Source organism: Gallus gallus, chromosome 4 (genome assembly GCF_016699485.2).
Source record: "Gallus gallus isolate bGalGal1 chromosome 4, bGalGal1.mat.broiler.GRCg7b, whole genome shotgun sequence".
NCBI lineage: Eukaryota > Metazoa > Chordata > Aves > Galliformes > Phasianidae > Gallus > Gallus gallus.
This window is the reverse complement of record NC_052535.1, coordinates 29,235,558-29,261,361: the sequence shown is the minus strand read 5'-3', so window position 1 is coordinate 29,261,361 and position 25,804 is coordinate 29,235,558. Positions and strand designations below refer to the sequence as shown.

At 37.7% G+C, this 25,804-nt stretch overlaps 1 protein-coding gene across 5 annotated transcripts in view; it reads left to right on the top strand.

The window, feature by feature from the left end:
* MGAT4D (alpha-1,3-mannosyl-glycoprotein 4-beta-N-acetylglucosaminyltransferase D) overlaps window positions 1-23,194 on the top strand; it is a 30,393-nt gene extending 7,199 nt beyond the window's left edge. For 3 of the 5 annotated variants that reach the window (XM_025150516.3, XM_046940475.1, XM_046940476.1), the window contains 14 exons: window positions 2,038-2,199; window positions 4,999-5,133; window positions 7,060-7,193; window positions 9,668-9,714; window positions 10,962-11,075; window positions 12,436-12,511; window positions 15,918-16,029; window positions 16,924-17,054; window positions 18,504-18,611; window positions 19,361-19,554; window positions 20,374-20,452; window positions 20,574-20,634; window positions 21,702-21,814; window positions 22,314-23,194. In XM_025150516.3, coding sequence (XP_025006284.2) covers window positions 2,038-2,199; window positions 4,999-5,133; window positions 7,060-7,193; window positions 9,668-9,714; window positions 10,962-11,075; window positions 12,436-12,511; window positions 15,918-16,029; window positions 16,924-17,054; window positions 18,504-18,611; window positions 19,361-19,554; window positions 20,374-20,452; window positions 20,574-20,634; window positions 21,702-21,814; window positions 22,314-22,340 — 1,493 coding nt within the window. In that variant the 3' untranslated portion in view covers window positions 22,341-23,194. The remainder of the gene's footprint in view (window positions 1-2,037; window positions 2,200-4,998; window positions 5,134-7,059; window positions 7,194-9,667; window positions 9,715-10,961; window positions 11,076-12,435; window positions 12,512-15,917; window positions 16,030-16,923; window positions 17,055-18,503; window positions 18,612-19,360; window positions 19,555-20,373; window positions 20,453-20,573; window positions 20,635-21,701; window positions 21,815-22,313) is intronic. The other 2 variants (XM_046940477.1, XM_046940478.1) reach the window with 2 other exon arrangements.
* Window positions 23,195-25,804: the final 2,610 nt, after the last annotated feature.

Sequence of the window (25,804 nt, the reverse complement as noted above, 5' to 3'; positions counted from 1 at the left end):
CGGTGTCTTCTTACACAGCAAAGTACAGGAAGTCCAGTACTGCTTTCCAAACCTTTTTTTTTTTTCCCGAAGTATAACTAATAGATAGAATTGCTTATTTATAAATAATCTAATGTCATGTTATTTTGTGTTCCAATTTGTGTACAATTACATATTAAGGGTGAGCAAGTACTACGTTCCTTTTGTCAAACCTATGTTTCCCCAGCTGTCGACATTGAGTAAGTAGGTCAAGGCTCTTGTAATGGCTGAACTGAACGGAGACTTCAATTCTGAAAGATGCAGATGTGGTTTCCCTCTTCTGGCCTGAAGAAATAGATAAAGGCATTTACAGATGCTGACTTCTGTGGCTGTGCTTGGTGAAAACTGAGTATTGACATTTTATTTGCCAGAGATGCAGGATGTTTTGGTAGGCTCACCTCTAAGCAAGCAAAGAAAAACACCATTAGTTGGTGCTGGCTAAAATGTCATCCTGGCAGTGACACTGGTAGTTTTGAGTCACACCGACACTAGATAGCCAAAATAATAGAAAAGAGTGAGACTGTAACGCTTTTATTCACATGCAGTTTCCATACTGATTCTTCCTCTACCATAGTTGTACTGAAGGAGTTTTATTTTACGCTATTACCACTTTGGAAATGCCAGTGGGATAACACTTCTAGTGTTTAATTGTGAAGCGCCACCACTAGAAGACGATTAATTCCCTTTGTCAAAAGCACTGAGTTACACCTTGGGATAACATGTATTTTTCCTAAGACTGTGGGCTCTTTCTCTGTTGCTTGCATCTTCCCAGAAGGAACATATAGAACTTGGACTGAAGGTTAAGCCTCCACTGTTTTCTTGGCACTCGGTGCTATCTAGCTTCTAGAGAGGCAATAGCAATTTAAAGACAAATGCTCATCAGTTACTGTATGTTTAATTTACACTCCTGAATTCGTCTTCGAATTTCCAGCTGAGCCTTCACCATGTTTACATGTATTAATGCTCTGTTTGGAATCTCTTGCTCTAAAACACTATGATTAATGTCTTTCAGTCCCCTAAATCAATTTTCAACTGTTTCCATTTTATTCCTATTCATACGGAAGCAGAAAGCTAAAGGTTGGATTATGGCACTGGAAACACTATTGCAAAAGAAAAGCATAAAAGAAGAAAATGTATTTCTATGTAGTATTTGATGAGATGGATCTTCCTTAGGTGTTCCAGTAATTTAGCTGTTTAGGGTTCTGGCTCTGTAGCCTGATGCCTCATGAAAGAGGCAAAAAAAAAAAAAAGCAGCAGCAGTAGAAAACATTTTAAATGAAGTAGAAATCCCCTCCTTTGGTTTTTTTCAAAGCTTTTTTTCTCCTATTAAAGCTTTTACAAAATCCTTTGTTTACATGAAAATTCAGTGCTTCTTCTAATGCATTTCATTAGCAAAAAAATTAATTTTTAAGTAGTTGACCTTGGAAATTTGTTTCTGGGAGGAGGGATGATCTCTTCATATTAAGTTGCATATAATTGCATTGCTGAACAGTAAAATATTTTTTGGTCATTACTGTGACGTTTGATTTGCATGTTAGCTTCCGTGTGGAAACAACGTGGTTTTCAACAGCAGTGTTCTGGAATTCCACCTGTTCTCTTGATGTTATTATTCATGGAGTTGTCGTGAGATCCAGTTCTTCAGTGTTTCCTGCAAAAGAACATTACATAATTACAGTCTTCAGTGTGACAAGGAATCATCTGCATGAGTCTCTTACTGAAAAATGTTGGCTGTACTGGATAGCATCTTCCTTTGTCACCCAGAGTCTTTCGCTGACTTTTTCCTTATTACTGACATTATATTCTAATTTGTGGCTTCAGTTCTAAGCCTTTACCCAGCTGTGCTCCCTAAATTCTACTGAATTCTCTTCCAGGCTTCTTCATTCTATGAGTAAACTTTGAGCGGCATCTTTCTTCCTATGCTCCTCGTCATGTCTTCTTATGGACTCTCCTATTCTTATGCTTTTGCTTTATACTATAATATTAGCTCAGCTCTGCAAATAAATTGTGTTCTGTTTGCAGGAAATGACCTAGACACATACCAACACCAGCTCCTGGAACTTCGTCAAAGGCTATTGTATGCTGAAAAAGAAAATAGTAAAAGATCACATGAGCTGAGCAGTGTCCTAGGTGAAATAAAACATATTGTTGCAAAAAGAATTAACTTGACGACAAATCATACAGGTTTGTATGCATAAAAAGATGGATTGTATTAAAAATCAGGAATTTTGTGTGCTCATGTATTTTTAATGCTGGCATGAGGAGAAAAATCACTGATCACTCGTATCAGCAGCAGAGAAAAGTTTCTATTGAAAAAGAAAAGCTGTGGTGAAGCAACCTGTAGCCTATCTTTAAATAGCACCTAACAAGTAGGGCAATTAAACGAATAAGGAACTAAGTAACTAAACAAGGGAGGAAAAAAAAGGGAACTGATGTAACAGGGGCAAGCACAAGTCAAACCTGTGATATTGTTATCTAGCTTTTTACAGTGTATGAACCCTCTTACTGCCAACTACAGAGCACTGAATAAGCTGTTTTTCTCCTAGCTTTTATTATACAACTGTACCCTGATAGTAATGGGGCTGTGTCTAATCTGGAAGGCAGGCACACCTCCTCCCTGATGTGTTCCACCACCCTGGTCCCCTCCTGCTTAGGTGGGAGCACGTTTCAACCATGAGTGCTTTGCATAAGTATGGTTAGCGCTTGGAAGTGAAGTCAGTTTTAGAAAAGAAAGGAAAACCTCTGAGGAGGCGTTGTTCTACACTGATGTTTTCTTACACTTCTTTTTGAAGAGGAACACCAAAATGGAGTTTACTCTAGTGATCTGGCTTCTTCCCATTGTTTAATTAAACATATTAGATCGTTGTCTTACAGGCAGTTGTACACCTCCATCTGTCTGCAGACTGATAGTTACATACAACGATCCGACAGATCAGTTCTCTTCCCTAAAAGAAGTGCTGTAGGATCTGCCTTCCTCCCTGTTCAGGGTAGGAACACTACTTCCCTGGGGAGAGAGGGAAAATCACAAAGGGAGTCTCTACCCTGGAAGCATTCCACAACACACTTAGGCTTGAAAAAGAGTCTGAGTGCTGCTGTAAACTATTTCTTTAAAATCCTTGTTTGTATTCAGTACAGCAGAGTGGTATCTGATTAGAATAGAGAATTACCCAGGACTGATACAGGGAAAAAGAACGAAATGCATTCCTGGTTTGTGTAGACAACTTGGTTGTTGTTGTTGTTGTTTTTGCCTTTTCTTCTTCTTTTTTTTCTTTAATCTTGTTATGCCCTGCCTCTTTTTGGTTGTTTCTTTTTTTTCAATATTAATGCAGTGGGACTGTTTGGATGCATGTAAGCAAATGCTTAACTGTGGGTAGGCCATCGGAGTGTTAGACTAGAAATTGCCCTGTCAGCCACAGCGTACTGTGCACAAAAAGGTACTGCCTAATGTACACAGCAGCAGCAGAGGGAAGTGCGAGTCTCTCTTCCTTGTGTTCTTTACTCCTGTTGAATACAGGCAAGTGTTAAAGTTGTCCAGTCATAGTATTCAAAGAAGCAATTTCTTAAAATTGCTGAATGTTCTTAATTTTTACTTTTTCCCTCATATTTTAATTCATTCCTTTTTTTCATTGCACGCGATCCAACTGAAGTCCCTTGTGCAGCCCTTGATAGGTACTAATTCCTAATAGAAATGGAAAGTCCTATAAAGTTGCAAAGGTATTTAAACAACAACAACAACAAAAAAAATAGTTGATATGCCACAAAATTCCAGTATGTTTAATGCAAAGCAAGGTGAAGGACTTGTGGGTCTCTCTTCCATACCCAAATGCTTGGAGGTAGATGTTTCTGTTTGTGTGGTTGCTTGTAGGATGTTTTGTTGTTGTTTGCTTACTTTGCTTTTGTTGTTGGATTTTGTTTTGTTTTATTAAGCAGTCAGACTGGGGAATCTCTGCTGATTTCCTAATTTTCAGTGGGACTATCTTCTGAATACTGAAGAACTGCAAACATTTGGCCTTTTGGGAAGTCTTCATTGAGCTAAGCTGAATGAGTAAAGTAGGTTATGGTGATTTGTAGGGCTTGTATTAAGTAATTTTGAACATTGGTAAATTTGAGGCCTTACATCAGGTGCGTTTCTTTCATAACTTTTGAAGTCAATAAGCTTTCTGCTGCCCTGCTGCAGGCTGTAAGACTACAGGTTTTCAATTCATCTGCAGCTTGGAAGGTTGCTAACATCATGTTGTTTACAAAAAGTAGTGAAGGTGTTGCTCTGATACGCGAGCACCGGCCTCTGCAAAACTGATGAAGTATCTTGAGGAGGCAGCCTCTGAAGTAAGAACTACCATAGATAAATTCATAGGAGGGGGCTTTCTTTCAGTTTTCATTCCACAATGAAATGTAGTCTTTATTTCAGTCCATTCAAATAAATTGCATCATACATACCCTCTCAGCTCCTGCGGGTCTCTTACCTTCAGTATAATTTTCTTTCGTCAGCTTATAATTAAATCTGCAATGATTTTAGAATTCAGTTGTTCGCTTTTTTATTAAATTTATTTTAAAGACTGTTTACCACCACTGGATCCCCCAGGAATGCACACATGAAGGAAATGAAGCTAGGAAGTGAGTGGTATCTGTGGGGAGGGTTGCGCTGTGCTGTTGTCCAGTGGTGTTGCACAGGAGGGGCTCATGCTGACTGCAGCGTGTGTGTGCTGATGCATGTTACCACACACTCATCTGTGGGATCTCCTCATGTCCATTTCTGAGATAGATCAGAGAAACTGGAGGAGTTCCATTAGTCTGAAGCAGGACTCGACTGCCAGGCAGGGCAATTATTAATCATTACGAAGTGTGTTACAAATAATCGTTTTTGACGAATGATTCTGATGGAATAAACTTGTGTGTGGTAACCAGCTAAAATAATAGCTAGTTGAAGTAATAGCTGCCAGCTTTATTTTTTATGCTTACACGTGGATTTGTTATTTCTTTAAGATGGCATGAAAGTATTAAATGTCACTGGAAAACTCCCCATGCATCTTACAAACCTGTACTACTACCTACCTCACCTTCGAGAATATGAAGATGCCATTATTCCAAACATTGTTATTGGACAACAGAGAACTGGAGGTAGGAAATATAGTTTAGTTCGTATTTTACACATACATTTTGTTCGTAGTTTGCACTAAATACTAGCTATGACACATGCTCAAAGTTGGGAGGGATTTTTCTCTGGTAATTTTATAAAGTTGCCAAACGGAATAAATGGGAATGGGAATGGCAGAAGTACTTCTACCACTCCCATCCTAATTTCAAGTCCTTACCCCAAAGTATGCTGGTAAACTTTTTAAATTATCAACAAAAATAATCATAATTGAAAAACAATATTATTTCGTTTTTAGTCACATTTTCATACAACTAAGAAGCATTGCTGGGCATTTTTTCTCCACAAAACTATAATAAATAAGGAAGCTGTGGACAATTTACAGTCCTCTTGAGTTTGCCAACATTGAAGCAGATGGTAAGGTAATGTTACCATTTGAAACATATTAATACGTCTTCACTCTGTTTCATCCATCTGAGAAATCCACTGATGACTGCACAAATAGTAATGAATTCCAGTGAACTAATACAAATTACTAAGTTGTATCTTCTCCCAACTGTTAAGCTGTAAGTAAAAAGGGTAGTCAAAGGCAGTAAGCAAGCATTGAGTTAACAAACTATTTTGCTGGGTTTGTATTTTATTTTTTTTTAATTTTGTCTTTTCCGTGGGGCTGATTTAATGTAAAGAAACATTGACAGCACTTCTAATTTGATTCAAAAATGATGTGGCACAGCCCATGACAATGCATAACTCTCTACAGTCCTCTCATTAGTAGGTGTAGTTGGGGCAGTGGGGTTTAGTACAGTGGTTCTCGCTGGAGTGCTCACAGATCTGTGTGAGCCTGCAACAGGCCAGAAGTAGTCAGCAATAAGCAGTGGAAAAAACACCCTACTTTTAGTTTTTATTTCTTTGTAAGTGAAAATCACAATAGCAAGACTGCAGTCAGGTCTTGCTGTTGTGTGCAAGTTGACCTTCAGTGTGTAAGAACAAACAAAAGCCTAGTGTTTAGCTAGCTGTGTGCTGGAAGGGAACATGGAACATCTGTGTTGATGCTGGCACCGATGATGAAGTCCAGAGCAGGTCACCAACTGAACCTATTCCTTTTCTTCAAAACCCTTAACTTTCGTACCAACCTCCTATGTGGGTTTTTTTTTTGTTGTTGTTGTTTTTTGTTTGTTTGTTTGTTTGTTTTGTGAAAAGGAGTATTCTGCAAGGACTAAGAATTCCATAAGTTTATCGAGCTATAGTAGGTCACTGAATTCAGTAATGCCCTCACCAATAAAAAAAGAGAAGTCCTCCTTACAGTCTAGTGATATAATATAGCACTGTTCCACTACTAGGTCAGTCTTTGCCAGAGTCAGTTTCAGTTCCTTTCTTCTTAATGATGATTATGCATACATTCATTTGTTCTTACTACATTAAAGCTATTAGTTCATAACAGTTAAACTACTCAAGATTTTTTTTATATGGATTTCTTTCTGAGATAGCCACCATTCATGACCTGTGAGAGCCTTCTCACTAAAGCAGTGCAGTTTTAATTTTTGTTATTCAGATCCCCAACTCCATGCCAAGAATTAGTATTTACTTTACAATACCCGCTTCTGAAACTCAGTAGCAGATATGTGTGTTTGCCAGAACTAGCATTATATTCCCAAACGTTCATTATCTATGTAGAGGAAACTGGTGCTTGTAACACAGGCATAGGTATCTCTGACCTAAGCATACGTGGATATATCTCTTCCTAGTAGCAAGGCAAATGCTGTCATAGTTCTATAGCAATAACGAATGTCACCATGTAAGCCAATCAGTCAATGTTCAAAGTAGTAATTATCTTCTAACATTATAGTTCCATTCAGATGATCTAAGGTTATCTCAAACCAAAATTAAAATGGAATTTACATTTACTTTTGCCTGACATAAGGGGATTTGACTTTTCATTTCTTTCTTTGCAGTCTCACTGGTGATGGGTATTCCTACCGTGAAAAGGGAAAAACAAAGTTACCTGATGAGCACTCTGCAGTCCTTATTGTATGGACTTTCTGAAAAGCAAAAGAATGACTGTGTAATAATCATCTTTGTAGCAGAGGTAAGTTTGCATGAGAAGGGTCGGGATACTAATAGAAAGACAACGCCGAAATTCTTGTCTTAGTATGAATGTGTAGAAGGTGTTGCGAAGTACCACCTTCAGGCTTTGTGAAGGGTTTCTTCAGTGCTGGATGAGACTGTCTTCATATGTAGAGAATACTGTAACTCAGATGTCTGAAGGGGGAAAAATGCCCATATTACATTTATAAACACAGCTGATGCAATCAGATTTTGATGTAAAAATCATACAAACTTATTTTATCTACAAATTGTACGCTACTGAAACTATGAAAAGTTCTTCACAGAAGAATTCCATAGAACCTGAAAAAAGTGGATTTATTCTGTCTAACAAAAAATACAGCGTATTTATCTTCTATTTTGATATCATATATCTTGCATAGTACCTTAGCATGTTGGAGACTTTTGTTAAAAACAAAGTTGTTTTAAATTGTTCAGAGACATGAACATCCCATACTTGGAAAATAAACAGTTTGCAAGGTAAAATACTAGCAGTAAGTGATTTGTTTTTTCATTTCAAGTTGTCTTGAGCACACTGGAAAAAAATACAGAAGAGATGTGGTGACATTTGCTAGTAGATGAAAGACTGCAGTTATTCAAAACTTGTTCTTAATATTTCTTTGTCCTTCCAGAAGAGACATTATATTTCACAAATGAACTGAATGTATTCATAATGAACGTCTTCTCAGTGAATACGTGTGGATACTCATTAAGAGTTAAAGTTTATTTTTCAGTTGAGTAACAATTTACAATAGCTTTTGCAACTGTAATTCCGTCAACAGAAATAGCCCCACAGTCTAAACTTTAGATAAATCTTAACTGCCATTTAGATAAACCTTCAATTACAGTCCTTCAGAGAGTTATTTGGTTTTTTTTTAAGAGTTAACTCCTCAAATGGTACAGTTTCTCACTGTGGACAGTTCTAAAAGTGTATTTTTTTAACAAACAGTAGCTTAAGTTTTATTAACAGTCCAATTCAGCTTATTTATGATTAAACTGCTGCTGCAAGAGTCAGTCTCTCCCCTTTCTCTCATTCCCAAAGTCATGTTCATGCAAATTTCATTTTTCAGCCATGCAGTAAATTACAATAGGTGGACTGTACTGATATGGGAGGTGATAAGAACATGTAGGTATGGGAAAAGGGCAGATCTGTTCATTGATCATGAATGCACACCTTCCTTTTTCCCACAAAGCTTCCAAAGATCAAGGTGAATGTTTACATCATGGGTTGACTTAGAGTAACTTATTGCCTGCAAGTGCTGGTGGGTTTTTTTTTTCTTATCACATTTTTTTTTTCCACTTGTTGTATAGCTGGTAATGATCACTTCCGTATTACAGAAAAAAATATATATTAACTGCTAAGAAATGTATTGTATTGCTTTGGAAACACATTCATTAAATTCGGCCCTGCATAATGTATGTTGGTCACTCCAAAAGTAATGCCTCCTATTTATTTCCATGGAAATGATAACAGATGCAAAGAACTCAATAACACTATTTGATGGAGAAAATTCTCAGCTACAAAAGCCTGGTTTTTAGCATAGGAGCCACCATTAGCTATGCATTTTCACCGGCAACAAACAAGAGCCTGCATGCTGTGCTTGTAAACATCTGCACCAGTGGAGGTGACCCACTGCCGCCACTGCTGAAAACGCACCACCCACCACCAACCACTATTTGGTCTCCATAAACGTTCAGCAAGCATTGATGAATGTGTAGTTTTTTCCTCATGGGGGAATTCAGTAGCATCCCTTTGGTTCACACACACCTCTGTATCAGACGCCATTTTGTCAGAGCGCGTCTCTACTGCCATCTGTTGCGCAGCAACAACACGTAATGGAATACTGGTGGGAAGGTTCAACCTCCACTGCCATACCACCAACATCCGTCTTTGATGTCATGGGCCAACATAGTAAAATGGGAGGCACTACTTCTGGAGCAGCTTCATAGTTAACAGATGTGTTTTCCACACCAGAACTGTTCATTTCATGAAATAGGAGCACTGAACAAGTATATCCTCAAAGTTTTCAGACTGAGAGCCAGAAGTTCATTATACTAAGAAGAAGCTAAATAAACGTTTTAAGTGTTGTTAGCTTTATAAAATTTAACTTAGGCAACTTTTCTCAACAGCCACAGGCCTCTTGTGATTTTTGGATGATTAACCCCAAATAATTCCTTTTAGTGACAGTTACACAGCTGTGCTTTTCTGGCTTAAGTGAAAGCTGTAGAGTAGTTACTGTAGAAAATAGCCTGGCTGCCTGTAGAAGTAATGAAAAAGCAAAATGTCATACTGTCCTGTAGTGGAAATACAACTGTAACATATTGCTCTTGCTTCCAATGAAATAAATTAGAGAATAGAAATGAAGTGTTTTCATGTAAATATTTCCTACAAAATGTTGCTTAATGCTTAATGCAGAAATGGGTGACTTGAAATGAAAGCCCACCTCTTTTCTTTAGGTGAATGCAGAATATGTTAACAGTGTTGCAGAAAGTGTTAAAACCAGGTAAGTCCTCTACAGTGCAACATTCAGCAGCTGATAGACAAGTTTTGAGCTTTTCTGGGAAGAATTAGAGAGTTTCAGCAATAAATTATAACACTGCCATACTGAAATGGAACTGCTAAGAAATGAGATAAAGGTGCACTCTTAATATGCGTATCATAAATTCAGAACACGAGGATGTATATCGGTTTGCTTTCCTTTTTATGTTCACAAACATGCTTTAAATAATCAGATGAGGTCTCAGCTCCAGTCTCTCGACAAATATTTACTTGAACGTAAGTCTTTTCTCTGTAAATATAATGATGCAATTGAAAGCACTTGGGGCTACATGTATTCTGTCCCTTCCTGACTTCACAGCCCTACAATCCTGAGGTTTATCATATTTTCTGGGTGGTTTTGTTTCCTTGTTTGCCCCTATTTCATGAAGGCAGTGGATTTGGGGCAACAATCAGATTATAATGTAATGTGAAGTACCAGTAAACGATGGTTAACATGAGATGGATATTCTTAGCCATGCAAAATTAATGTTAGTGTTAACAAATGAAGGCTCGGATCCTAGTGCAGTTTTGCTTTGCATTCTTTCACATAGACATTTACAGCTGTGAAAAGCCTTAGAGTAGCTTGAGAAGAACACTACCAAATAAAAATGCTCGGGTAAAAGAATGCATTCATTGGTAGATTCATTTCATCCAATGAAAGCTGTTTTCTAAGAAATGGTGTAATGTAGCTAACAGTCACAACACAGGTAAGGCCAAAAGCTCTGAACCTCAGTTATCTGAAAGAAAGCAAGAGATGATACATGCTTTTTCAATGACTTTTAAAGTGGAAAATAGAGCTGAGACCTAAACCTCCATGCCAGACCTCCATTAAAGACAGCGTCATTTTGACTGGAATGTAGAAGTAGATGGAGGAAGAGTAAGGAACATGGTAGTTCCTGCACAGTTGCCTGTAATTCTAGGTAGTAAATTTCATTGTTAATTGAACTGCATTTTTATATGATTTCCAATTCAAAACTCTCTTTCATGTTTTCTGTTATTTGAGTGAGATACTGTTCTGCCTGTTCCAGTGATTGGCAAGGATCTCATCTTGGTTCCTAATGCCCCTACCTGGCAATATGCGTGATTAAGTTCTTTGCTAGACTTGTGAATTCCACTTCTGGAGATGGAAATGCAATTTTTGGGAGCCACTGTGTGTGGTTACAGTCAAAAATCTTTTTAAAGAATGGAGTCTCTCTAAACTTTTCTTTATAGCTTCCCCAGAGAGGTCCAGTCTGGTCTCCTAGAGATTATTTCTCCTCCTGCTTCTTACTATCCAGATCTTTCCAATCTGAAGAAAACATTTGGGGATTCAGAGGACAGAGTAAGGTAAGACAGCTTCAGTAAAACCTAAGAGCTCTTTTCTAAGAGTATAAAATGGAAAATTATTCAAAAGTCAGTGTTGTTTGAGGTGATACGGTTTTTGTATTTCAGAGCTAATGGACCTCAGGTGTACTCTTTTTTTCCCGCCATTTATGTATTTATTTATTTATTTAAACCGTTATGCAAGGAGTTCTTGTGAAGAGCTAATGCTGTACATGGGCTTCAGAGTGATAACCAGGGCTTCTCCTTTGTATCCTGTCTCTGGGTATCCCATAGGTTTTAAAGCACACAGATAATGCCAAGAGATGATAGGCTAGATAATCTAGTGATAAAGGAAAAACAAAAAACAAAAAATGTTTTATCTGACAAGGGAGGGGATCTGAGAATGCACAGAGAAAGGCCCATGTGGCTCCTTTAATAACTAGTAACAATTAATGTGGGTTTAGTTAATGACCTAACTTGTGATTGTGAATGTTTTTTAGCACCGATAATGATTTATCTTAACTTCTGGGGATTTCATTCAAATTCACTAAGGCTGGGATTATAACCTAACAAAATTGATCAACTGGAAGAAAGTAATTTTCTTTTGACCAACAATAACTGTAATTAATTAATTAATGACTGTGATTGAATAAAAAGAAGTAGTGTGCCTAGGAGCTATATAAACAGTGCAGCAAGAGGTGTGCAGTACTTAGAGTTTGGGTTGATTGAACTCAGGAAATATAAGGGATTTACAGATAAACCTTCTGTTTTCCAGAGCATAAACATTCTTATGTACTTAAGTTTCAGATATGATTAGTTTTGAATCGGGTACACTGTGAGTGCACTTTGATGTTAATTGTTTTATGTACTGATAATTGGCATTGAAAATTGAGTATCAGCTTCTTCCATTGGTAAAATGAGATGCTGTACTTCACAGAGAAAAATCTGTGTTTGCATTTAAATCAGAAAATGAATTTTTGCCTACCTGCTTCTCTATTCTTGATCAGTAAAAGCACTCAATTTTGTAATGCTGTGAATGATCTTTAAATATTAATTGTGTATTGACCTTTACTGTTTATAATGTAATGAGCAGGCTCCTTAGGTCGTTTGAAATGAATCTACTTTGTTTAACATTTAGAATATTTAGTTTCAGGCTGAGTTGACACAGATTTAAATGTTTTGCTTAGTTAACATCAACTTTTATGGGGAATTCAAATTATTTGTTGATGTCTACACCAATTAATACTACTTGATTTCTTCTTGTTCACTTAACAGTGAGTTAGAATACTCAACCTTATGATTGTATTGCTCTAATGCTTTTACTATACAAATAACTTTTGGAAATTACCAAAGATGATTTTCAGAATGTGCTGCTTATGTTTAGGTGGAGAACGAAACAGAATTTGGATTATAGCTTTTTAATGCTGTATGCTCAACCTAAGGGAACGTTTTATTTACAGGTATGTTCACATCATCATTAAGCAGCTGCAATACATCTCTATTGATGATGAACTGTTGATTTTATTTTTTCCCTCAGGCTTCAATAAAAATGTCATTTTCTGTGTGTTTTTTGTGTTCTTTAGAAACATCTCTATATTTCTGTGTTTGTATACATATCTTACAGCTACATATTTCATTATTTCATTAAATGTATCTGTACCTCCATGACGTGTGATGATAAGATAACTGAAGCATTAGGTAAAGAGAGTCAGAGTTTAGAGTATTTTCATTTGGTGCATAAAGACAGAATAATGGTAATAGGTCCAGGTTGTAGCCCAAACCATGAAGGACCAAAAGACCTTAGATGACTTTCCCAGATAAGAAAATATACCAGTGTAGAGACGCCGGTGACACGCTTATGCAGCAGGTTTATGTGAATCCTTAATTCACCAGATGATTTAGTGTTAGATTTTAAGAAGATCCCCATGCATTCAGGCTTAGGTTTGACCATCATTCTAGATTTGCATTCCATAGTGACAAAGTTGTAGGACACTGGTGTGACTTAGGCAGTTTTTGTAGAACCCATGAGATTAAAAAAAAGAAAAAGAAAAAGAACACACAAACAACAGGAATGGTGGCAATTCTGAGAAGTGGGTTTTCAGGCCAGGAAGTTCAGATAAAGACATACCTGGTTTGGTTGTAGTAATATTACGCTGAAGTTTTCTTAATAACGTAAGAACATTTTGAAGCAATGGTTTCCACTACGTTTCCTGGAATTTACTAGGGCCACTTGAGACACTTTAATAATGTCAGAGACAAGTTAATGGGATTTTAACATAGGTTAAAGTCAGGCATCCAAATCCAGGACTATTTGTGAGGAGGTGTAATTGTTCTTTGTGTTCCTGTAGACTGAGTTCATTCTGAAGCATTTTACATATGAAAGCATCTTTGAGTTTAATTGCAGCAATTGTAGGGAGGTGTTTTCTATCAACATTTCAGGTGAACAAACATAAAACTAAATCAATTAGAATCCTAAGTTAAAATCTATTATAAACTTGGGACTCAGTTAATTGAACCTGCTAAGGTTTTTCTTTGCTTCATAAGGTTTTCCTTGGGGAGACTGGGGTGCTGCATTGTGTCTTTATAGACATACGTAGGCTGTAAGTCAAGCCTCCTATTTGGTAGAGCTTTAAATTGAATAACTTTCATGAAAGTGTATTTTTACATTTTCTTTATACTAAAAAAACAGGATTTTAACAAAACAGCGATTTCTGTAGAAAATGAGTGGGATTTTTCAGCTTAGCAATCTTCAGATTTGTTGAACGATGATTCAGAACAGAAAAATACACTAGTATAATTTAGAAAGGAAGATGCATTCCTGTCGGATGCCTACACTTCCATTATATGCTACAGCTCCTGCTGCTTCTTGATTCTAACTTCTCTTAGGCATACTCTTAGATGGCAATTGGGCAAATGGACCATACAGTTTTTATCTTGAGCTTCCTGATCAAGTTGTGTACGGCCACTTCATAACTTCCTTTTGCAGATAAGAGCATGTGAAGAACAAGTGGCTGTAAGCTGAAACCAGAAAAATTTAAAGTAGATGTAGGTGCAGTGTATTAAAGGTAATTGCATAGAGTGTAGCTTACTGAAAAGAATAACTGATACTGAAATCCCTAAGCAATGGCTAACGCTCTTCAAGAATATATGCTTTAGTGGAACACAAATCATGGGGCTCACTACAATTAAATTACTTTTTATAGCATGTGCTACATAGGAGATCAAATTATGTTGTCTAATACTCACACTTTCAACTGTCAGCTCTGGAAGAGGCCATTTCAGGCCTCTCCCTAGGCAAAACTACGTTCATAACACGTTCACAACCACTTTGCATCAGAGCTTCTATATTTTTCTTTTGTATGTTTTCTGTTGTTTCTCAATATGGAGGGTTTTGTGAGATACGAAGGTATTTTTGAGACACTGTTCTCTCTGCCTTTCCTTTTTTTTGTTTTCACTCTATTTGTCTTTGCAGATTCTCTGAAACTCTCTTTGATGCCCTGCTCTCCTCCCTTTACACTTAGTGTTTAGTGTTAGTGGTGGCTTGGTTTGGTGGTTGGTTTGTTTTTTTTTTTGTGGTAGTGTTGTTTTCTCTTCTGTATAACTGTCTCCTTAACTCAAGCCTCAGATCTCGTTATTAGCAGTGAACTCTGACCTCAGTTCATCTGCTTTTTGATAACTTACCATCAGCATAAGCTGGCAGGATCAAAGCAGATCTCTTCATCTTCTCTTTCAATATTGTTCTAATTCCTCCTTGTTTCACTGTTGATGACCCATTTCTCCCTCCCTAGCCTTACACTTGTACACCTCTCATGACCAAATTCAGCTTAAAGCTGCGGGCCCTCTCCCTTAGACTGTTGTTGCTGAATCTGTTGAATGTGCAAAACCAGCAGGAAACCGTTTATCCCCCACAGCATTCATTTTCTACCAATTTAACTCCGTGAACCAGATTCCAATGCTGTCAGACACACACCAGAACCAATAAAGTACAGCAGTTGGATCAAATTAATTGTATGAATACGCTGCACTCCAACATTTTCCTGAAGGCTTTGACTCCTCTTCCTGTGTTTTTCTCGTTCACACCGCATTCAAGTCTGAATTACTTTCTCCTAAATTATTTTTAAAATTCATTTACTTTATCTGCCTCTCAACTCTTTGTTCAGAATCATTATTTGCAGCTTTAGTAACCGGCACAGCTTCTATTTTTTCAGATCTCCCATTCTCCTCTGAAAACTGTGCAAAAACTGCCAAGTCTTTTCCCATTTCCTTGATGGGTATCACTTTCCTTTTCTGACTATCCTTTAGTTGGCTTTACTGCTGTGTTCAGCTTTGGCCTTCACAACGTGTTGAAAGCTCTTTGGATTTCTGTCCTTCAGCTCTTTTACAGCATGTTCCCTCTTCCATGACAAGTACTCCCTGAAATGTGTTGCACTGACGTGTCAATAAGTATCCCCAGTTCTCTATCACCTGTTAGGTATAACAGAGTCTGCCTGGGCTGATCTGTCGAGCCGCAGGCCATCTGCTTTAGAAGTTTTTCTTCCCAAACAGTTGACTTACGCTGCTTATCAGTGCTTGCACAACTTCAGTACAAACTCTCTATTGTTTCCCTTAACCTCTATCTTTTTGCATTATGGTTCTGTTTTGTTTTTCTAAGTGAAAGAGAAGCAATCATGGGAAGTAAGTATTTAATGAATTGTATCAAAACAGTGATATGTAGAAGCAAAATAGAATCCACTGCAGAATGGCACAGCTTCACAACAGACTGTGCTGCAGCCAGTCATAATGTGATCATCACTCACATGGGGCAGCACCACCACCTCTGCAAGCAATAAAACCATCAGTTGCCTTGGTTCTTTTTGTTTCTCCCAGCTGGAAGATGATATTATAGCCAAACCTGATTACATTCAAAGCATAGAAAACTTTGCTGCTGAACAGTCCCAAGAGTGGATGGTTCTTGAGTTCTCCCAGCTTGGATTTATTGGTAAGTATTAAGGCCTCAGCAGCGTCAGTTGGTTTGGAGCTGTTTAAGCAGATCTCATTCAGAATTACATTTCTTATATGGCAGGACTTGTATATCAGAACTTAACTGGCTCTTCAGAAAAGCTTCCACTGGAAGCCTTTTACTTTCTGTGCTCATTGGCACTGTCTTTCTAATGCAGCATAGAATCTAGTCATTGGGTTCCTGTAAGAAGCAAATTGTTCCGTATCAGGGCACTGTGTGCTCCTGCAGCCTTCTTTTCACAATTGGAATTTGTACAATCTGTGAAACATCTGTTTTCTTTCCTTTGTGGAGCAAAACACGCATCCCATATTGTAGTAAAGGTTTTTTTGTTTCTTTATTTTTCTGTTTTTATAGTAGTAAGTTTCCTTTTACATTTTTTTTCGTGGGTTACCACATGATTTACTTCTGATAACACCTTGTAAGTGTTAGGTCAAACAAAGAAATCTAACAAAGTCTGCTAATAAAAATAGCAAGGGAACTAAATGTACGTTGATAGAGTTTTAAAGGCAACTTTCATTTAGGTCTTAATGTAAATATATTCAGTATATAATTGCCACCGAAATGGTATGCCTGGCGTTTTGAGAGGTTGCTCAGACTTTTTCATCTGAAACGTGGATAGAAATGACTGGCAAATTTATGTTGGAACCAGGATATAACTGCATACTGGACTACTCAGCTGGTTGGCTATGTGAGAATATCTTCATGCATGGGATAAAGTTAAGTTCCAAAGCAGAAGCCTATGTAAAACTTCCATTAAACATCAGAATTGAATCTGTGTGTTTAAGGCCATGGGTACTCAGGAACATAAAGCTATTGAATGCTTACTGTGCAGCAATAAAGAAGATTTAAATATCCAACTTGTCTTGCTTTCAGGAAAATTGTTTAAAACAGAAGACTTGCCACTTATAGTAGAATTTTTTGTGATGTTCTATAAAGATAAGCCCATAGACTGGCTTCTTGACCACCTGTTCTGGGTCAAAGTGTGCAATCCAGAAAAGAATGCGGTAAGTATGTCTATGCATTTATGAATATAAGTAATACTCAATCTCCATCACAACACAATTTGTTTTCAAAAAGCAGAATATAAACCTCTCAACTCAAGAGCTGCTACAGGTCAGCGTAGTATGGCTCTATGGCCAGTGCAAACTCCTATCTGCTGCAGCTGCCTATTTAGACAACCCTGCAACATCAAAGAAGATTTTGAATACGTGAACTTGTATGGACTGTCACTTCTCATAACTTTCTAATGACCTTCTAATGTGAAAGTCAGTACAGGTGAATTTGGTGGTATCTTAAGTATTTCTTTACGTCCTTTTGCATTCTTTGACTGGTCTTTGGTGCTGGTCACTACTCACACTCTTCCTGTACGACAACACTGTGCCGTGTAGAAATGATCGAAGATTCTCCCATTATTTTTTTAAGGTTCAAAATTTGTTTTGATTAGTGGCATGAGTCCCCACACCACGTGTCTGCACACGTGTTATTTTTGTATTGATAAGGAAGAAGAGACAGATGGGAGTTGTACAGAACTGGAGCCTAAGGAGAACTGAACAACAGGCTTTCAGTTTTACTGTATAGCAGAGGTAACTTGGGGACAGCAGAAGGTACCTGATTTTACACTCCAGCAATGCCACTGAGGAGTCTCTATTCCCAGCTTGTGCAGATAGGATTAAGCTTTGAAATCCTACTCTAGAGTCGGTCTAGATCCTTAAGTACCTCTCATTTAGGCTTCTGCTTAAACTCTGATAAGAGTGAAAAAAGACATTATGATGTTAACACCGCCCATTCCAGATGTGTCTCACATGTACCAGCCTCAACTCCTACCAGAAACTAGTACCAGTTACGGTTATTTCATGTCCTGGTATACGTCGTGTCACAAAGTGTATCTACACTGGAAAACAAGGATACAAATATAGTGTCTAGGGGCTTTATTTAGTTCTAGGATAAATGATAGATACACGACATAGAGTATAGTATATTGCATTATAATATTCTCATACACAGCAGAAAGAGCCAAAAAACAGTAATGTAACTGGAATCTACCTCAAGAGGATTGGTTTTGGTCAAAGCAGAAATGATGTGGAGCAGAAATGATATGGCAAGGCCAGGAGTTGAAACAAAATTTGCCAGAAGCAGTTATAAAAATCCATCAGTTTCCAATCTGAGGTGTATTTTACACTTGAGGTGTGAGTGATGATGTACAGTGCACAAATCCCTGAATTAATAGTGGTTGAGCCTGCAAACCTACATTGCACCACGAGTGGAATTACGATAAGCTTATGTCTGGAAAGTGTATTTGAGATAAAATGTCTGTTAATCTAAGGATGACTCGTGTATATGGAGGTAAAAAACCTGGACCCATACGCTCAACTACATAATGAAATTGCCTTATGGAAGTTAGTTTGCATCTCCTTCATTTGAATAAAATTTCAGTCGCTTACTTTTTTTTCCAGGCACACTGTGAAAAGGAAAAGGCAAGGTTACGTATCCGTGCTAAGCCATCTCTCTTTCAGCATATGGGACTTCATTCATCGTTGTCTGGGAAGATACAAAACTTGAAAGTAAGCATAAGAAATGATTGCCTTAGTTCTGTGCTTGCGTTTTGGTTTGTTTCTCAATTTGGTATCAAGCATTGCATCTTTAGCATTAAGTGGCACTTCCATATCCTAGAAATGCTGGCTTACAGCTCTGGGGGAGAATATTGTTCTGGCATCTGAATTGCAGATGGGGCATACTGCTTCTGCACAAATGTTTTTGGTCCCTGAGCTGAATACTTGCATCAGAGTAGCATGACATGTAGGAACCCTCTTCACAGTACAAGTTTTCATGCACTGTACAAACACGAATGGTTCTGGTGGTCTGTTTTGTCTGAATGGTTGACAATACCAATACGAAGGATTATTGATAAGAGAAGTACACTGGTAGGATCTGCCAGGTATTTGATAAGGATGAGCAGCGAAGCACCAGATTGCAGGTGCCATTCTGTTAGTGCCATTTAGACTACTCACAAGATCGGCGTTGGATCAGACTAAATGTTTAGGTAGCCTCTGCTATTGAATGTTCTGGTAGAAGGCATAGTAGATAACCACAAAATAGCCTATGCTGGAGAAGTTTCTTTTTCTGATCCGTTTACAAACTAGCGTTGAATCACAGTGATAACAGGGAAATGAATGTCCTATTCCTATCACACAGAGGTAGTATACATTTTTATTAACCATTTTCTGGGATAGTCACCTGTAGTAATTCAAGATATTGGAGCACCGTTTTCAGCGTACTTTTAGGAGTGAAATTACATTTCTTAATCCAACAGGATAAAGATTTTGGCAGAAGTGTGCTACATAAAGCACATAATAATCCACCTGCAAAACTGCATACAAGTCTAAGAATATACCAGCAATATACCTTGGAAAACGTTTATGAAGGAAAAGGCTATTTTTGGGCTACAGCTCCAGTGGCTGGGGACTATATCAGCTTCACCTTTTTGAAGCCACTAAAAGTAGAAAAGTAAGTATTATATGGTATGGTGTAAGGCAGACTGCATATATACAGTTTGGATGCGACTTAAGTCCATTCAAAATCACCAGAGTTCAACTGTTTGCATAAACCACGGCCTGATTACTGAGGAAGAATCCAGGATTTGTTTCACTGACTGCACTGTATACATCTGTATTGCCTATAAAAACAAACACTTTGGTCGCAGCCAGACATCTAACTTCAGATGTCTCTACGAATAACCAGGTTTCACCTTAAATGTTTTTCTCATTCAAAGAGATCCTCCCACTCCAACGACTCACATGTGCAGATGCTTATTTTAGGCTTTGGCAGTGCTTTTGCTCATTAACAATTGTGGATTATTTAGAGCACCTGAATTGGTCAGTGTCGATAAAGAGGGGGATTCTCTTGGCATTTAGTATACACTGTTCTTGAGATGTTTCATGCTCCTGTATTTCAGAAGCCCAGCTTACCTAGGCCTTAGGATGATAGAAATGAATTCAAGGACAGAACTTCCTCAGCTATTTAAACCCGGGGAAATGAATTGATTCAGACTTTGAGCACTGAAAAGAGGGAATGCTTGTTTGGTTCTCATGGTTCCAGAGTAAGATGGTTTTAATGCTTGTTTTGTTTAAAATAAAAATACCCTACTATGGTTTGGTGACACATCAGAACGTTTTAAGGCCTATTTCTGTTCTCTGTAGCCTACAACTGATTGAAGTGAAGGTATTTAAAAGTTTCCTTCAGAAAAGAAAAATATTGCTTCTCTGGAAGTTTTCTAAAGCATAAAGTTACTGCAAATAATACACCTTTTTTTTTTTTTTAAATCAGATACTATTTTAGAAGTGGAAATATGGATTACCCTGGTGATATACTATATGACACTACTGTGGAAGTGTTGCCGGCTGATGTAAGTCTCTTATTTCCACTTGCAATATACAATACATAATTTCATATTGTGGATGATACTTGACATGTAGGATCATGTTCTAGAAAGCGCTGCTGAGGTTTTATCCTTTTGTTTGTTATAGGAAGCTGTAAGGAAAGGACTGGTTAACTACACTGCAACCAAAGACGGATACTTAAAGATAGGTAAATAGTTAATTGTGGCTTCAAAAACAGACATTTTTCCTCCCATATGAAACGTTTTGCGCGTGAGAATTTCGTTAGCTCTGTAACGAATGCAACTTTCCAGGGTAGGAACTAGTAAGGAATAGAAACCCTTTGTGCTATTGCGTGTTGTAGTATGTGATGTTTCACCTATTTTGTTTTGATTAATGAAGAGCCTTAACTGTGGTGCCAAAAGCCAAGGCGTCTAATCACAGAACAGCTGATGCTGAAAGGGATCTATAGCAATCATCAATAACGAGAACAACTCAGGCTCTGCAAGGTTTTTTAATAGGATAATTGTCTCTGGTTTGGATTTTGCAGCCTTAGCTAAAGGAAAAGGAGTCCATGTTGATTATGTTGAAGCATAACATTGCATTTTTGCACACCAAGTTCCCCTTCAGGGCAGTGCTTGACTGCTCTGAATGAGCTGCAGATTCACCAGATCTCTGCCAAGGCTTGTTGCCTACTGTTACCTAAACTAAAATGCCATTATGTGAATAAAAATGGACTGCTGGGAGACCTACTTTCCTTCCACTTTTCTTCTGTCTGTTCTATCGCATAATTGCTGTTTTTTCCTATTGAACCACTTTCGGTTCATCATCACTTCATGTTTGCTTTAATCTGTATCTTACCATCACCTCCTCTGGGTTGTTTCAATCTAATGAAAGATCCAAAACCAAATGCTGTCAATTCACAGTTCTACATGCCAGTTCACAGGAAATGAATATCGCACATTGAATGAGTGTTTTTCATTTGTCTGTTTCGTTTGCCAGTTTGACAAGATTAGCTAAAAAGTGTAAAGCTAGTGAAGGAGTATATCAGAATTGATACATGATTCCTTATATCTCTTTTTAGAATAGCTGTACTCAGAAAAGCTCTTTCTTGTTGTTTATAAGCATTATCTTTCAGTGGCTATAGTTTGAGCTTTTCCAAACGTTTTCCCCTCATGTTCTAGGGTTATTTTGTAATGTAGAACTTTGACATAAGTTCACTTGAAAGTGCATTTTAATCTACTAGGGACTTGTCACTGTGCTTTATTTTTCGTTTAGGGGCTTTTGAAAATGGAATCGCAGAAGGCAGCATCGATCTGTCAGTAGGAGAAATACTGGCTATTCGTTTATTGGTCAACTCTGATTCCCCGGTATGGGCAATACTTAGTGAGGTGAGTCTGTTAATAAAAGCTTCATTAAATTGGTTTCAGTTTCTCCTATCGCTTAGAATTGATAGTCCCCAGTTTTTATCTAATTTTGAGTTGGATTCTCTGTGAAAAAGAGTGTGCACAAGTGGAGAACTATATTTAATTATTAACTGGATGAGAATTTAGTTCATAGAAGAAGTGCTGGAATGCAATAATTGACCATTATTATTTGCAGCGCAGTAATACAGCTGCTAGAATTTGGGTCATGACACACCAGAGGACACGGGGAGGATTCCACCATTTTGGATATTAATAATTACTGTACGCCAATATTTTCAGATGAAAACATGGTTTGTTTGTTGGGTTTTTTTCTGCAAGTTTCAAGCAAATGTCTGAATGTGTGTGAACCTTTAAGTTGAAAGCAGTCACTGACAGTTGCTATAGTCGTACTTGGAAGTAAGGAAAAGCACACTTTAGTAAATGATATGTTCTACGGCTTTGGGATTTTTGTTATTTTTTTCAGGTACTGATCAAGATGTCTGAAAACTGAGAGATGGACAAAGTATATTTTTGACACGTCACTTGTTACAGACTTGTTTGAAGACTTACCTCACAGCAACAAAAACCTGAGTGGATAAATAACAAATCCAGACCCAATACCGTGTATTGGCAAAGAGTGGAGATAATTGTTAAAAACGTGTTAAAATTGTTAAATCTTTATGTAACAAATATTAAAAGCTATGAAAAACCCAATTATGTTAGAAACTTCCATAAAATGCTGCTGATTAAGCTGTTCTGTATAAAAATTCCATCTCAGTTGGACAACATTATATATTACTGTAAGCGACTGACATTACAGGCAATCTCAGGGACAGAACAGGACAGTATATTTCTAGTTCACTAGAACTAAATATATAGACATTTTGGGAGGATATTAAGGACATGGTTTGCAACTGCACTAAGAACACTGGTCGGTTTTGACTACAACTGAAGGAAACATTGTCAGTGTTTCATGCAAGTACTTAGAACAGTCCACCAGAGAAAGGATTAACTTACCAATATGAGAGTGGGTCTCAAACTTACCACGTTTTAGCCTTAATGTAGCATAAAGTGTGTTTCATTTCATTCTTTTTTAAATGGAAATTGCTTATAAGCTACCATTTGGATACCTTGAAAGTCAAACAGGTATTGTTTGGAGGATTGTACAACTTTTCTGTGATCTGTGCATTAAATTAACTCCAGGAAATAATTGGTATAACACGTGTAACTATATTTTTGTAGGAAGAGTATCTATTTAAATAAAATTTTATATCCTGCCATTTGATAATCAGTATGTCCTGATGCTTCTATGCTGGTCACGAGCCAACTCTCACTACAAATTGGAAAATAAATGGCAAACTGCAATAGTCTCATTTGAGGTGTTTTTGGGAAACAGCACCTTGGACATCTACCTGTGATGTGCAGACTTCATTTATCACTTTTTTAGCACCTGAAGCTCTAAAAATAGTTTGGTAATTTACAGTATTCTTTAAAATGTATGTTGTGGTGCCAAGAACATGTATGTGTATGTATGTATTTTTTGGACCAGCCTTAACCTTATTGCAGGCTAAGAATTTAATGCAGTTTAAGAATTACTGCAGTAGTCTGAAGTGCTCACATATACACAGAGGGAAACTTTATTATCCATAAACATTGACAGTCAAAAGGGTTGAGTGAGACCAGTGGTCAAACTACAGCTAAGGAAGGAAGGGGAATCACCCATTGCAATCATAGGACACGTTTCCCATCACTTTGATGTAAATGAGCCTTGTAAATGTTGAAAAGTAAATAATGAATGCTCACATATGCACTGTTAAGTACAATTTTGCTTAGTCCCCATTCTTCCCTGTGCTTTATGGAGCGCAGAGATTTCTTGCAGTGTCTGTGGAACCATGGCTCAACTGTATAATGAAAGGAACCTCAGGAGAGGGACTCTGGATTTTCAGTGAAGGATTGATGAGTGAATAGTGTTATAGCACCAGTAAGTTTAAGGCAATGGAGTGTAATAGAAGTACACTTACGTACTTTTGCATGTTAATATCAGCAGTGAGCTCTGTGTGTTCAGAACAATCTCTGCTATGCAAGCAGCAGTTGCAGAACATAAGCGATTTGCCTTCTGAGAGTGAGTTCCTACCTGCAGTTTTCAGTTTAGTTAGCTAGACTGAACCTGCACACACCTTTGCACGCCGCATCTCTGAAGCCAGCTTAAAGGCCTCTCGTGACAATTTGCAATTCAGAAAACCAACCTCGGTAGGTACAGAACATCCTTGAACTCCACATATGCCTGTCTTGGCACGGTACGCTTTTGAGACATTTACACAAAACACAGACAGCAAACTAAGTTAAAAAAACAACTGTAAGAAGAGTTTGCAGTTCCATGCCAGATTACCAGCCTCCCTCATTAGCATATACTATTTCCTTATTTTCATTTGGTTTCAAATATAGTCTCCAAAACACGGGCTGCTTCAGTGTACATGTCATGATCAGGCTAAATGCATGTGTGGGAAGAAAGCACATTTTGCAAGCTCATTCTATACTGATGATGGTTTATCCTACTCATTTTGACTTCCGCTGAAGCGCAGTTATTTATTTCTCTTGGCAGTGTGATTCCTTTCCTGTCTTAAATCCTTTGGGGGACTTTTGAAAGGGAAATGTTAATGTTGATTTCCAATCCAAAAGGCAATTATGAACTTGGCTTTAATGGTTTTTTAAGAAAATATATTATCTCCATTAGTTACGTGGGCTTCTAATCTCATCAGTGTTACAGCGACTCTTTGTGCAGTTAAATACAAGTACACCTTTCCTGTAAATGCTGGTGGATGACAGATTTATGCTGAGAAGAAATTAGACTCTTAGCAGCTACACCTATTGAGATTTTCTTCATCTAAAATTGAAGTTGAATTTACTTATTGAATTTAAAACTTCCTCTCATTTCAATGTTGGGTAGATAGTGTGCCATACACAGGGATGGACAATTCTCCTCAAAATTTGCTTTTTCTATTACTCTCAGCCACACATTTGTTGGCTCTCTGATCTGTTTCACAAACTGAGATTCCCATCTTTCAATTCGATTGTTTCTTACATAAATATTACTTACTCCAGCTACACCTTTCATAGATGCCTTACAACAGACAGTAGGAAAATTCTGCAATAAGCAGAATTCTCGAGATCTCCAGCTACTTCTAAAAGGATGTATGCATACTTCAAGCTGCAAAGATAGTTTTCATCTGTCTTTATTCATGATGGATTGCACAAGAATATTCCTTGGTGGTTTTTGTTTTTTTTTTTTAGCTAGAGGTGTCTAAAGATTGAAGCTTGTGTAGGAGTACAGTGCCAAAAGTACTTTAAAGAAGGGTTTGAATTAAGGTTTAACAGAGCCTTCAGATCAACCTTAGCTACTCCTTAATAAGAGAAGAAATTATGTGGCTTTTCTATGTGATAAATGCACACTGTGTTTAAGCTGTGATGTTTACATCCATCCTTGGAGCTTGTAATTGAATAATCTATGGCACTCTTAAGTTTTGATCATATAAAATACAAGCAGAATCAAAGTTTGAAGCTTCTGCATTAGTTTACAGCAACCTTGAAAGGCAGAATATCACAATAATAAATACGAGTGTATACATTTACGGTTCATCGTGCGCACTCTCGTGTTAACTCCCAACAGTTGTGAGTGATCTATGCTAGTTAGCAAACTAATATGTGGTACACATAAAGCATACGGAAGCTGTTTACAAAAGCAAGCATTGTGCATTCAAGGCCAGTAGCCAACACCCAGCTCAACCAGCAGAACAGTGAAAGATTTTAGAATCACAGAATCACAAAGGTTGGAAAAGACCCACAGCATCACCCAGCCCAACCACCCACCCATCACCAATGCTTCTCGCTAAACCACGTCCCTCAACACAACATCCAAACGTTCCTTCAACACCTCCAGGGTCAGTGACTCTGCCACCTCTCTGGGCAGCCCATTCC